This window comes from Neopsephotus bourkii, unplaced genomic scaffold (assembly GCF_033783945.1).
Source record: "Neopsephotus bourkii isolate Nb327-2 ecotype Australia unplaced genomic scaffold, CSIRO-AGI_Nbou_v1 NB_845, whole genome shotgun sequence".
In the NCBI taxonomy this organism is placed as follows: Eukaryota; Metazoa; Chordata; class Aves; order Psittaciformes; family Psittacidae; genus Neopsephotus; species Neopsephotus bourkii.
In genome coordinates, this window is record NW_026901341.1 from 705,285 (window position 1) to 720,608 (window position 15,324).

At 39.3% G+C, this 15,324-nt stretch overlaps 1 protein-coding gene across 6 annotated transcripts in view; it reads right to left on the reverse strand.

Moving 5' to 3' along the window:
• The window catches only part of WDPCP (WD repeat containing planar cell polarity effector), a 158,294-nt gene that overhangs the window by 28,295 nt on the left and 114,675 nt on the right, over window positions 1-15,324 (reverse strand). For all 6 annotated transcript variants that reach the window (XM_061356206.1, XM_061356205.1, XM_061356201.1 and 3 more), the window contains one exon: window positions 13,471-13,573. In XM_061356206.1, the coding sequence (XP_061212190.1) occupies window positions 13,471-13,573 (103 nt within the window). The remainder of the gene's footprint in view (window positions 1-13,470; window positions 13,574-15,324) is intronic.

Sequence of the window (15,324 nt, forward strand, 5' to 3'; positions counted from 1 at the left end):
AGGGGACAGCTACCCTTTCGAAGGAGAAATGCCACCTTGTAGAAACATCAGGGTTTTCATTTCCAGGCTGTTCATTCCATTCCCCCAAAGATCTTCATCTGACTGGTAACCCCCAATTACAGAGTGGCTTGAATACCAGAGTGGTTTTTCCTTTTAAAACCTCATGGAGGTAGTTTACACTACATGATGCCTTCTGCAAACACAAATACTTTCTCCCTGCCTATTTGAATAAACACTGTCAGCAGGAGCAGTGGTTGTGGATGCCACCTGGGAAGCTCAGCCCCCAGGAGGCAGCTGTGGGCAGCTCCTGATGTCACCTGTGCTTCTGAAGGGAACCAAGAGGAAAGTCCATGGGAAGAGATGCAAAGAGCTGATGCCTGATGCCAGGGAAAAAAAATCACCGTGGCCTCGCTGTCCTATTTCATTCCTTTTCTTGCTCCTCCTCTTATTGAAGTAGACAACAGTTTAGAGATAAGAATTTGTCCCAGACAGATGCTCACCCTTTCAGAAAAAAACATTGTTTTAAGAGCAGGTAGTTAACCTAGACTGCATTCTCCGATACCTGTTGAACACAGCACTGTTTGTCAGCCACTCCTTTCATCACTGAAAGTGTATTCTGTATCCATGAAAAGCAATTATTCAATAAGGAAAGTTCACCCTTACAAAGCACCTTTTTACATTCCTGCACTGCCACAGCGATCTTTTTCTTTCCTTACATGCCACCACCAGTCCTTCTCACACAGACATGCATCATCCAGAAATGTTTGCTATCTACCTGGTTGTCATGTTGTCCTTGCAGTCCTTCCTTACAGACTGGCTCTGCTCCCTCTGCTTCTTTTCTGACTTAGGGTGGAAACTCTTCCTTGCACTTCATGTTCTATGGGATGTTTTGGGACTGGTTTAGGCTGCAGGTGGGAACTCAGCCCACTGCAGGGAGAAAGGATCAGTCAGAAGGAAACCGTCACCATGATCCCCTGTGATTTGTGAAGAGTGGCTTGAATCAATACTGTCTACAAGAACAGTGCTCTGCTTGAAGCAGGCTTACGTATCTCTGCTGCTTTCGGGTCTATTGTACTATAATTTTTCTTCAAAATCAGCAAAATTACCTCTGGACTCACCTAAACTAACTCTGGGTGGGAATGCCATTGAGCAGCTTGTGCCTGGCCCTGGAGTCTCTATTTATACCTCTGCTGGGGCCCTGATTGAGCAGGGTGTACAGCCAGCTACAGCGGCCAGTGCTGGGGGTTCTTGAACTGCTAGCCCAGATGGCAACTTCATCTGCTCCCTTTGTACCACAAACAAGAAGAAGAAGGTGGTCTGAAACCACATGTGAAAATAAGGAGTTCAATTTATATTTTGGAATCAAAACAGACTGTAGATACCAGGAACTTTCAAGCCCCCATTACTACCAATATAAAGAAAGAATTAATCACTGCTACTTAAAACAGTAGAAAGCAAAAAGAGAGTTAGGATACAAGTAAACTAAAGTATAGGAGACAGCCTTCTAGGCAAGTTGAGTAGCACAAGTATGGAAGAATATCATTGTGGCAACTCTCAATATGAAAACGGTCAAGGATTACATCACAGTCTTGCATTAGCAGGTGGCTGGGGCCATTTAATCAGGCATCTTTTCTATTCCTAATACCTATAATTTTCTATTATAAAGGCAAGGTCAAATTAGCACATGAGACTTTACTTTCCTCACCCCCATCTTGAAGCGGACAGAGCTACCAAATTTTGGAAGCCTTTGCTCTGATAGGAACTGCAGGTATCCAACAAGGGGAATTGTAGCAGAGATGGTACCTGAGGATCCTTGCCTTGGCGAGGATGACTCTGGGCTGTACAGCGCATGCTCAGGATTAACCACTCCTGCGTCATGCAATTACTAGAAAACTGGAAGTAGCTAAAAGAAAAGCCAGCGTGCTCAGATGCTTATCACAGCAGCATGGTGCTACTCAAGATTTAATCTATCAATATAAAAAAACCCTCACCAAGTTCAAGCGATGCTCACAATCTTTTCTATCTCAAAGGAGAAGTAGAAGCTGAATCCAAACAATCTTGCACAACAGATTCCCTGATCCTGGTGCAGGCCAAGCCGATTTAGCCATTATGTTCACCTGATGTAAATCTGACTAAAATTAATGGTGCAAACATTTCCAGTTTCAAACATAAGGCAAAAAATCGCTATCTTACAAGTACTTGGGGTATTCTCAATACTTGAGGCAACTGGTATTTTATTATTTTTAATTAATTTTCTTCTGAAAATCCTTTCTTTCCCCCTAAAAACCTGATTTTTATTTTAAAACTTTATTTTCAAAAGTCCCACATAACAAAAACCCATTTGCTACCTTTGGCCATCTCTTTTTGAGAAGTGCCTGAAACTTTGCTTGAAAACAACTGCAATCTCCTTAATATAAGTCATGTTTTTACTATTTCTTATCATGCATACCACTGATACACCAAAATAAGGTACTATTTCAGACACAAAAAGGGCTTTGAAACTAGTTTTAAAAGTTTTTATATCCTTTTCTTTTGAATGAGTGGAACTTTAAGTTGCTTTTCTAATGCAGTATTTTAACCAAATTGTGCAGGACCCATTTATAAGCATCAACATCACTAAGCATCAGCCTATATGAGTAATTTAACATTTGACTATGGGCAAAGCAGTTTACCTCCTGCAGACTGCAAATTACTAAAAGTATTGACTGTGTCTTTTGCCCCAAAATAGGGTGTCAGATCACTGTGTGCAGAAGCTGTTGTCCTGGTTTTGTAAATATTGCACTTCTTTAACAACTGCAGCACCAGGAACCTGAGATACACTGAATGAAATGCAGATTTATCTGTTAGCAAGTAACTTCAATGAGGTGAAGGAAAAAACCCGGAAATAAAATGTTTCCTGCTTTCTTCAACCTCTTCCTTCCTTTCAGTTGCAGATTGTATTTTCCCTGAGTTGAAAATGAGAAGTTTAGGATGGGGTGGTATCCCTGCACACCCCGGAACAGGCTTTGTGTACCATGGTTGTTGTCACACTGACACCTAATGGCAGATACAAACTCGAGTATTACGGCTGATTTCGCAGGGGTCTGTTTTTACCTTGTGTTGGAAAAATCCCTTCAAATTATAGAAAATAAGTGAGCTTTGAAAATGGAATTCACCTGACTGTGGTTAAACTCTGGGAAGGAAGTGCTGGAAGTGCAGCACCAGACAGGAGAAGCTGAGGGCACAGTGTGACGGATGAGGGGCTGCAGCATGGGACTCGGATGCTGCTGAAAGGATGGGCAGCCTCTTACAGAGAGCTCATACAGGCCCCAAAGGAAAACAAAAGCATTTAGGCTAAAACAAACTGGCCAAACTCATCCAGTAAGCTGGTGATGGCTGGTAAGGTCTAATTTTATCCAGTCCCTCACCTGCAGTGTTGTTTCTGACCCCAGTAAGAGGGCAGCAAAGCTCTCAAACACAAGGGAATAGGGTGGGATGGTATACTTGATAATAATACATGAAAACAAGGCACTGACTAATGCTCATGCTTCCTTCAGGAATTACTGAGGAAATCGGAATTCTTTCTGGAATGTTTTATTGTTAAAATTCTGCATGTTACAGTGATCAGAGGGGAATGCTGTGGTCCTAATTCTTCCCTTACATACCTAAGAGAAGACAGCAGCATAGTCAGCAGGACAATCTGGGCTTACAGTGCAGCAGACTAGGCTCCGTATCCACGGCTGTGAGCTAAGCATCTTGCCATTTGGTAGCTAAAAGCAAAGGCCTAAGGTAAGCACTTTGTAGCTGTTTTTTGTTGGCCACAATGCATCCTATGTAGTAAAATAAATAATTTATGGTAGCCATAATCTTTCATCTGGTTAATAAAAGTTTGCATTATTTATGCAGAGGTGTGGTGAAATGTAGCAATGAACTTCAAATGATGATTCAGAAGTTTAGACTGGGTCCCAAATCCTTCCTCCTCTGAGTTATGTGGTGCAGTCAGAGGGTGAGCTAAGGTAAGGTTCCTGATGGTGCATGAGCAGCAATGCTTCCAGCTGATACAAGATCAAGTCCTGGGCTCATTCTGAAAAGTCTCTGGGATGGCCACAGAATCTGCTCTGCAGGAGTATTTGGATACCTGAGGAGGATTTCAGTAGTAAGCAAAGGAAATTACTAAATTTAGCAGAGGTATATGAGTAATCATAGTAAGATGCAACAGAAGGTACATTATATCAAGCAAGAAGTATAAGCTAGCAGTTGCTATGAAACAATGTTGTATTTTGGAAAAAAACAGAGATGTAGATTGGTTTTTAATACAATTCTACTGGAAAGAATATTGTCTTCCACATTCTTTTACAGTGAAAGTTTTAAAACTATCACTTAAGTGGTTAATCTATGGGATCTAATTTATGTGAGAACTATACCCTGACTTTTTACTGATCTTGTGGTATGTAGGGACTCAAAGCTGCTCTCGGAGCCATCAGGGCTGAACAGCAGCAAGAAAGTCCTTGTAGCTCCTGCCAGTGGTTCCTCACGAGAAGTCAGGCTGAGCTCTGAGCACCATCCAGACAGGGCTGGTGGGGTCAGGCACAGCAAGCCTCAGTGCTGAGATCAAACACAGCCTTGCAGACACACTTTAAATACAGGCAAGGGTGTGTGTGGGGGAAGCTGTGCCCTCCCAGAGGGCAGAGGAAAAGCAGGGACAGGGGTGCTGGGGAGCCTGAGCTCCAGGGGAAGGTGTGCATTGCAGTCAGGCCCTGGGCTGGGAGGGCAGGAGGCAGAAATCAAGTGTCTGTTGCATCTTAGGTTATCATAAAGATGAAAAGGTGGGACACTGGCAGTGTATCTGTAGTAACTAATTATAATGATCAACATACATGCTTATAAGCTATTATTAATTGTATCTTTTCATTATATTATAATATTTTGCCATTTCATAATGTCAGCATTACAGAGATAACCGATGCTGCCTCAAAATCTATTTTTAGGACTGAATTTTACAGTTTGAAATCTAGCATGATGCAGGACTTCTGGCATCTTGAATGCTGTGGAAAATACTATAGAAGGGCAGATGCTACTCCTGCATGAGTTCAGGAGTTGCAGCAGTTTCATGGCACTGAGATTTAAAGTAAAAAGATTGGTGCAGACCAATAGGATGAGTATTGTAAAAGAGATTTTAAACAGCTGAAATGACATACAGAGTGTATGTAGAGGGAAGGAAAAAAGTCATTAAATCTGGATGTACTTATTGCCTTGTATTAGGCACTGTTGATCAGTTTTCCACAGAGGCTTTCCCTTAAACAGCTTACTCTTCTGGCCAAGTTTGGCACGTTAGAAAGTGCAAGACTGACAACAGCGATGGGTGCAAAGCTCACTCTCGGGCCCCACTGAGCTTTTCCGTATGGCTTTCACTAGTGACATCCTGATTAGAATGTCACCAGCCCTGAGACAGGATTTTAACAGGGAGCTTGGCTTTGTTAGGCTGAATGCATTTAACAAGAACTAACATCAGGTCACCAAACACCTTCGCTTTTGTTGCGGGAGTTTTTCAGGGGTGAACTGTCAAGCAGTCTCTTGTGCAGCATTCTTTGGAGGAAAACAGCCTCAACCTCTGATTTTGCCGCAGGCAATTCCATGGTATCCCCACTTAAGGGCCTGTGGTGTGGCTGGGGAGTGTAGTGAAAGAGGAGGCGATAAATAAATAGTCCTTCTATGTTTTTGCTTGTTTGCTTAATCAGAAACCAAACGTGCAAAGATTCTCTTATTTATATGAGTGGGTCCTTCTGAGCATAGGAATCTACAGCCTTCCCCTGATGTTGACTATGATATATCTGATCACCGCTTCTAAAACTCACCTACACAGGGAATATTTGATGATAATTCCTCAGTAGGTGATTATAAAAAGACTTAATGTCGAATTATCATAATCGAACATTAAATTGACACCTCGCATCAGCCCATCATTATACCTCTTTTCCAATTCCTCTGCTGTCATGCCACTGATGTGATGAATTGCAGCCTGTCACATCACGTTACGTTACGCAGAATAAACAGGACAAAACACATACCAGCTGCCATGCAAATATGTGTTTGCCAACTCTTTTTGGTGCACAGAAATGCAGTTGGTGAATTCCCTATCAGAAAACTAGGGGCTCAAGGATGGCTCTAGGGTGTGTGAGACAAACATGCCTCTGACACACCGTGAACGCACAGATACCCAGCTCTCAGCCAGCCACAGCCATTACAAAAGTGCCTCCTCCTGTGATTATTTCTTGTTCTTTCAGAAAAAAAGCAGCAGCAAATTCTGTGGCTGCTGCTGTCATGAAACAAAATATAAATATGTAATAACTAATCTAGTGCTTGTGTTCAGATTTGGAGCTATTTTTATGACTGGCCAGATTTTGGCTGTGTATGTGTAAATATAACACCCACTTATGTACACACACACGTGCATAGTAGGAGACGTGTGAATATATATTATGTGGCTTTTAACTGCAGTCTTTTAGCCTGCATGTGGGCCTTTTGAAGCTAATGGGAGATTTACCAGGGGCTTTTTCACAGAGCTGTAGGCAAGACTGGAATTCAGAGCATATGAATATTATATTATAATGATACAGTGTAAATCATCCAGTTTGACCTACAGTAAATTAGAGGCCATTAAATTTCATCCAGGTATCCTACACCAAGCCAGAAAAACTTGTGTTTGACTAATGCATGAATTGTATTTGGCTAAAACCTATTTCCCATAAAGGTATTCATTTAGTCTCCATGCAAAGACACTTTCCATGCATCAATTTCTTTGATAGCTTGTTTCAACAGTTATTTTAACTATGTGTGGTGTTTACTTAATTGACTCCAGTCTATGGAGTTAGTGCTGAGAAGTCTAATTCCAACTTAATTTCCCAGCTGTCCATGGATACTGACTTGCCTCTCTTAGCTTCAGTGCCATGCCATGGGCATTTCTTCTAGATCTTTTACGATGGACTAATCTTTATCATGTAAAATCCTTACCAAAGAATATCTCTGTGAATTGTTTTCACTTGTAACTTACTTCTTCATACGTTGCCATGGAAAATAAGTTATTTACTTTGTAATTAGCATCACCCATTCTTTACGTGCATCAGCTTTGCTGGAGGTTATAGGGATAAAATGGAAATATACTGCAAAGATCTGGAATGAGAAACCTCACATACTTTGCAATAACCTAACCATTAGTAGAATAAATACAGATCAGACACAGACAACTCCTTTTAGTTTCTAGAATTTGGAAATACTGTGATTTTTTTGTGTTTATAAACCAGTCACAGTATGTGGCTATAGAGACAAAAAAACCCAACAAACCCTCCCTAAAACCGGCTCTTTCAGTTACTGATTTTTCTTATTTTCTGTGCAACACATCATTTAAAATGAAGGCAAAATATTGTTAACCAACAAAAAATTGTGACTTCTTGGTAAGACTTTTTCATATTAAACAGGGCATAATTTTACTGCTGACAGATATTACAAAATATGAGGATCATTAAAATGAAAATATTAAGGAGAATAGTGTCTTCATTTCAGGCATGTAGTGGTGCTTTTTAAATCAGGTTCCGTAGTGAGCAAAAATATGTCACAATAAGGAAAGGAAAAAATGGAATGCCACGATTATTCTAAAGCTTGACACAAAACTATAAATCTCTTTCAAGTGAAGATACACAGATCTTTGTGTAGACCTCTGCAGCTAAGCAAACTAGCTAGCCTTTGATGTACTTATAATTATTAGGGCTGCGGATTATGTCTTTAGGCAAAGCTGTCTAGCAGTGGAAAGGTATAGATCAAAACTGACATCATGACATAAGTAAGCAGAGAGGTGAGATGAGGTGGAGCATCAAAAATAGTTTGGCATTACTACAGACCTTAAGTAAAACAAACGACTCCAGTTCTAGAAAAGAACACATGTAGGGGAGCACTTAGTGCCCGTAACCTCTTGATGGAGTAAACTCCCCACTACTAATGGGAAAATTAGAAATTTGATTAAGGAAAAGCTAAACATCAGAATAAAGAAGATCCAGGAGATACACTTAGTTATATGGGAACATACTGTTGCACTCCCAAGGAAGCGGGTATGCCAGGCTATGCACTCAGAACTACCACTGCAGTAGGCTTCCACGCCATAAGTGCTGGGTGCCACCAGCTCCTCTTGAAACCAGGGGACTCAAGCAACCTATATCAAGTAAGGCATCCTTGATATGGACACAATATCTGGGTAAGAGCCACACCAGGCTCTTTGTAATTCTTTTTGTAGAGAGCAGGAGTTCTGGTGGTGCCAGGCCTACACATGAGCTTGCTATTGCTAAAACCCCCATTCAAAGTCCACTAGAGATGGTGGAAATATTTCATTGTGTTTAGTGGGATCTGTATCAAATGCTGTGTGTCGCTTAATATGAGAGTGTATACATGAGCACTGTTAAATCATTTCAAATTATTGTGGATCTTCAAAGACACTCATCTTGTGTGGCACAAAATTTAGAAAGTGCTTGTGGAAACTGATTTCTTCCCATAGGTGAACTGCCAATCATACTTACAAAACATTTTTCATTAAAAATGTTGTTCCGTCTCTCTGAGGAAAAAGTCACATTATTAGAAAAATAAAGGCAAAGGATTTGATCCCAGAGGTTTTGACTGACTTAAGCTGAAAATATAAATAAATAAATAGGAGATCTAATATTTACACTGAAGGAAGCAGAGCTCCAGAAAAATGTAGCATGAGCAGGTGCCCCCTGAGTCTTTCCAGATCATAGTTCATCTGTGCATTGGATAGTACCTTTTAAGCATATCATAAACATGTTACACAGTGTAATAACAATCATGGTATGCAACAAAAGGTTAAGATTCTCAGTTAACTTGAAACTTGATAGCAAGGGAAGGATGAAAGTGCCAACAAAAAGTAAGAAATGAAGGAGGCTTTGTCATCAGCATCAGAGAAGGCATATGAGGGTAAGGAAGAAGTCTATTGCTTGATAGATGAAAGCAGTCACCAGGGATCAGAAGAGGAATAAATGTTATCAACTAGGCTAATGCAGGGGCAGAGAAGGTTACAGAAACAGAGGGACAATTCTAAACATGGACTTGAAATGCAAGCAGGCTTGCCAGGACTGTCAGAAATAGGGGAAGAGACGACTAAACTACAAGTGATTTGGAGGTAGCAGACTGTATGCAAGACCAGACTGGTATCTCCAACACACTGTATGGAAGACAAAACACCATAGCATGTGTCATTATTAATTATCACAAATAACATGTAAGCCATTCAACATAAAATATTTATCACAGAACTAAGAATAAATGAAGAAGTTCTCCACTTAAGGTTCAAAGTGGTGACTTTCCTTGCCAGGAAGGTGAAATACTTAGGGCCTCTATATTTTAAATACTATTTCATGAATTGTGTGGGAAATTAGACCTCAGTCTCTGTGAGAACTGATAAGATTTCCTATCTCACTTTCAAACATTATGGAGTATTTCCAGAAATGTTTTAAAATTCTGTTTTAAGTGGAAAAAACCTCAAGCGCTTTCATTAGACGTAACTGAACCACCAAAACATTAGTCAGTCTCATCTAGCATTTCAGAACAATGCAATTATCTCAACATCAGTGTTTTTACTAAGAGACCTCTGTTAAAAATGTTGCCTAAACATTAGCATTACTAATATTATGAATTTAATTCTCACAAGAAATACAAGGTTTCCCAATTTGCCTTTCAACTATGCAGCAGTTATCTATCTTGTCATAACATGAATCCCTTTTGGGTGAAAGCTATTGATTCGAAGGTTAAAATCATCTTGCTAGGCTCTAATGCAATTTGTTGGAAGTTGGCCTTGGGAAACTTTCTGACACTGACTACATATGCTCTTCATTGGATATTCATTGAGCAATGATGTCTGAAAGGCTGAGTTCTTCACCTCCGTGATCACTATTAGTTATGGCATTTCTTAACAGGCTGTGATATGTCAGTTCTTTGCAACTCAAGTTTTACATTAGAACCTACAGTTTACAGCACTGAAAAGACACACTCTTCCACCATGGACAATATTGTTCCAGGAGCATATACACAAGAACACATTCATAAACAGAATTAGCAACCTACAAATACTGTTAACATTGAAGAAAGTCCTCTCTGTTTTAATCAAGTTAAATGAGGTGCACACCATACGTTTTAGGCAAGCTAAGGGAGAGCTCCCTGACCTCACTAAGGAACTCATAGATCAAATACAGAAATAATTCAATAGAAAATCTTTGGCAGAGGAACCCACAGTATCTATGGCCACTGATCTGCTGACAAAATGGTAGTAAGGGAAGAGGAGGCAGCTAAGCAGTCTCTGAGATATACAGTACCATTAGTCCAATCTTCTCATGCCTCAAGATGCATTTTCACAGGCTGTCAAACATAAAGTCTTATGAGAATAATTTTCATTATAAGATTTTAATCAGTTGAACAAAATATCCAATTCTGCCAAAACCATAGCAGCAAGCTCAATTTTGCTCAGCAATATTCTCACCAAACTACTATGCTCTGAAGGTCTACAGATGTTTTTACTACATACACCTAGACATTCTTAGCTTTGACAGTGGCTTCCTCAAAACAGTGTATAGCAAACTGCAATCATGTGATGAACGGAGAATGGCCAAAATAAAGAAAATCTTTAAGGAATCTATCTATTCTTAGTTTTATCTTGATGCAAATCTTGATATGTGTGAACAATCCACCAATGATTGTAGAACTCTGGATGACATCTATACATTTCAGCTGAAATTTTACTGTTGTTCTACATTATATGTAGGAGCTTGAAACTTTTCCAGAAGTCCAATTTTGAAATATATTAGGCTTGAAGTGAGCCCCGTCCACAGAAATATCCTGACAAATTAAATATATCTGGGGCAAGATGGAGCACTCTCAAGCGCTTGGGAAGCAGCCAGGATCACTGACTCATGTTATTTTCTAGTACTGTTAAGCTGAATTTTGGTCATGGCCTAACTCAGGAAACATCATCAGATGTTGACAGATGAGAACAGTTCACATTTGTACTATTTAGGACCAAATATGATATCGTAATATATATATGAAACATACTGTAGAGAGGTCAGATATTATCTAGGGGGGGTATTCAGTATAACTTGGGATCAATAGCACCGATTGCACCTTATTCCCTCTGTTTGCTTAGGTTGTTGCCTTCTTGAGAAGCCTGAAGTGGGTGCTCAATAAGTTTGGGATTTGATCTGGGAAGTATGACCACTCGTAAACTGAGTGGCTGAGAGTTCCAGAGAGCAGGGACTAGATGAAGAGGACTGGGTTTAGGAGACAGTTTGGGGCAGGGACATGTTTGAATTAGCTGTTTAAAACTTCTGGCTCTGGCATGAGCTTTTCTTTCCCTCTCAAAATGTTAGAGAAATACAGTAATTTAAAAAAAAAGCACTTCTTATCTTGTGTTTTCACTGGGTCCGCAAAGTTCACGCCTCTTAATGACACCTTCTTTGCTAACAACAGTTTATGAAATAAAAACATTATCAAGAAAAGACACTGGAATAACGACAAGACAAAACCTGTGGATAAGATTTCACATGATTAAGCTGAGATCCAATCTGCAGTGAAATGAACTCATGGAAGATTACTGTTTATTTTCATATAAAATGAATTGGATGCAAATTCATTACTGTTTATAAACTCAATCTCAGTGACAGTTTGTCCCTGGGGCATCGAAAAGTATTTTAAATCATTCTAATAGTTAATTATTCAGCAAATGAGAGCACTTTAAAGACTTTATCATATAAAATGACTTTAATAATTTATGCTTATGGGGCATTACAGAGCTAACTGTAGGACTGCTCTGAAGGAGGGGAAAGTTGCATGCCTGCGTGTTTACAACTGAATTGTAGTAACGCATATATTACATGTGATATGCAATTTGTGAGCAATCTGATATACATTTGTGAGCACCTCAGGTTTCTTCCCTATCCCTCTCTTTGCATGTATGTCTATAACACTACATAAGGCTCTCAGTAAACTTAAAAACTTCAGGAATTTAGTAATAGGGTAAGTTTGCAGGAAATTAAATGAAGGCACAGACTGAAGCTTAAATTTTCTGGATTAAGTGTAAGACTCTTAGGTATCTTAGGTGTATTAGGTGCAGAGGACAACTCCTAAGAAGTAAGAGAAGAGAAAGCAAGGGAAATGTAACTGTACACTATAAAGAGTGCCCAGTAACTGATGACCTAAACAAATGTTGGTTTTGGCAATTCTAGTGATGAAAGGGCTTGCCCAACAGCCCAGATGTGGTGTGAAAAATGCTTAAAGTGACTTAAGCTTGAAAATGAAAGACTCTTTCTGAAGAAAAGAGTTCAGGACAGGCACTGTTTGATTTCTACTATGCTGGAGACAGAAGGAGATGATACTGTATTGCATAGAGTCAAAAGCCATGGATTTTTCAATGTAGAGAAATATGTACATAAATGCACATACCATTTCTGTATATTTCAATGGCATTTGATTGTATACTCTGGGTAAACGCCAAGATGTGCAGTTCTAGAAGAATCCTATGCTACTCAAGATCTGAAAGATTTTTTGACTCCTGAGTTTTAATCATATTCTACTTCTTGGCATGGGACAAGGACAAAAGCTCAGTGATTTCCTCATAATATTCAAAGATGCAGTAGAATAAGCAAACCAGCACTCCATATTTTATACAAATATTTTGTGTTGTTTTCTTTTAATTTTTGTCTACTTTCTCTGCTGGAGATTAGCTAACGAGACTTAGACCCTTTCTGCTTGGTTTGTACTATGGGCATGAAATCAAAACGGTCTACATATTTGCATACATCTCTTCATGACAATTCGGAGGAAACACAAGGAGAATGTGCATGAGTTATGAGTTCCCCTGCATGAAAAGTTGTCTGTGTTGGAGCTATTAGTCTGACCCTGCAATTTTTGCATCAGTATTCCTTATCGAATGGCAAGAATCCCACTGCATGCAAAGCTGTTACTTTAAAGCCATGATCTGAGCCTGTACTCACATCAGTAAATGCCTCGTCCGAATGCTGCCAAAACATCCATGGTATGATTCCAGTTATTGGCACAGTGTGCACAAGCAAATATTTAAAGTTGAGTAAGATCGCCATACCTGGACTTTAACACTACTAGGAACAAAACTTTTCAGATTCAGTCACTTACCTCTTGCACTCCATTCAGTTTGTACAGCCTGAACTTTACTATATAGCCACAGCATAAATCTTTTTTGCTTTGTAGTCATTGCATTGACACAATCCTCACACAAATACTGAAAGGCAAAGCTAGGTTACTTTTTGTAAGCCTTCCTCTTTAGTTATTAATAAAAATACTGTCTCACTTTCAAAGAAAACAATACATTTGAAACGATAACCCTGCTACAAATATAACATGGTGTTGTACAGGAGAAGTATTGATTAAAACAAAAAGGGTTTTTTAAACACCATTCATTCTTACCAGTTCTAGTAGTTATTGATTCTGCATCAATTTCATTAGCCTTTTTCTTTGCTACTTCAGCTAGTGCCAATTCACCCTTATCTAGTGCAAGGTAATGGATGTCCTTTGGAAATAAAAGAGAAAAAAAAAATAAGAGATTAATCTAAAATGAATCTCATAGGAGTAACAAAAGGGATTTTGAAAGAAACAGGTTCTTTTATTATTTAGATCACAAACACAGATGGAACTGATGAACCTACCATTACATTTTAATTCCCTCCCAATGCAAATTTATTATCTTACTTGTGCTGTTGAATGCAGCAATGAATAAAACACTGACCAATCATGCACTGATAAAAGTGAAGCTATTGACTCAGTGTATGAAAGAAACCAATCTGCCTGCTTTTAAGGTAACTTCTGTTGGGGCAACATGAATTAAGAGAGGATTGATAGGAGGCAGTTCTGTGTAAACCAGATCTGAAGTACTCGAACTCTTCTGGCTGACAGCCCCTCTCTGAAGTGCGTTAAGGTTTCCACTTAGTACACAAATTCTGGGGTAATGCTCTTTTGGGGCAACAGTTGCTCAATGGTTTTAACACCCACACAGGTGACACGATCCCCAAGTCAGTCCTGGACCACAAGAAGCTTTCCAAAAATGTTGTTGTCTAGCAATGAATAGTTGCCAATACTCAGGATCTAGTCCTTCATGTAGGGTTAAAAATCACAGGGCTGCATCAGGGGTGTATCATGACATACTGAATTGCAAGCCTTTTTATTGTGTGTTAAAGTTTGAGGTGAAAACCACCTGTACTATGCACAGCACTGCTTGTGGGAGAATATGTTTCTCTGACAAATTACAGCCTCAGTGCCCTTGGTTTTGGCTCTTGAAGTAAAGTTTCATCCTTGACCGTTAGTAAAGAGGCAATTAATCCCCTTCTCCTTTGGTGTCATAGCCACAGGCTGCTCTGTGCATGAACTGTGACACATAAAATGAGGGAAACCCAAAAACAGCTGGCAAAATTTATTTTCCCCATTTCTTTGCTGAAGATGTCATCTGGTATCCAAAGATTTAAACCATTCCTGGCCATTGCTCTGCAATCTATCTGCATGCAGGAATTTAAAGGGAAAAAGAGTATTTGATGGAAATATTGACTTCTGCCTACCATAAAAGCAACTATATTCTCACTAATGCAGAATATCTCAGGTGAAACTGTCCTTCTCAGTATGAGTTTACTGTCACCCTCATCATTATGACAGAAAGTCCTACAGGAAAAGGTGACCTTATGCTAGAAAGAGAAGTTAGATGAAAAATGTAACAGTAATAGTGTTAGGAGAAAAAGATACTGCTTTTATTATCCCCTTATTTAATAATAATTATAATAGTAATAAAGAAACAAGCTGAGAATATTATGAAAACCGAGACTAATTATGGAGGAAAACATGGTACTGCCTTTCAGGATCCCAACACGAGACAGGGATGTTTTCTAATAACAGACACAGGTGTGACTTAAAATATGTGCAAGTGTCTTGGAGCAAAGTAATGAGTTGCGAACTTGTTGCGAACTCTGTACTTCCTCTCTTTGTAGGTCTAACATGGCTGTCAGGAGAAAAGGGCCTGAGTAGCAAGGTATGATTTCTATGAAGATTAAACAGTAGATATTGTCAGTTTATTTATATAACAATAGAAAACCTAAGGGCTCTTGAACAAGTCTGAACTTAGAGAGATTTGAATGTATAGGCAGATTGTGTTCACTAAGTTAAAATACATTCCGACTATGCTTAATGACTGTCATTTTTATAGTTTAAACTAAGAGAAGTATTGTATACTTCCATGCACTTTTAAATACCAAACTTGGGGAGGGGATGGAAATAACT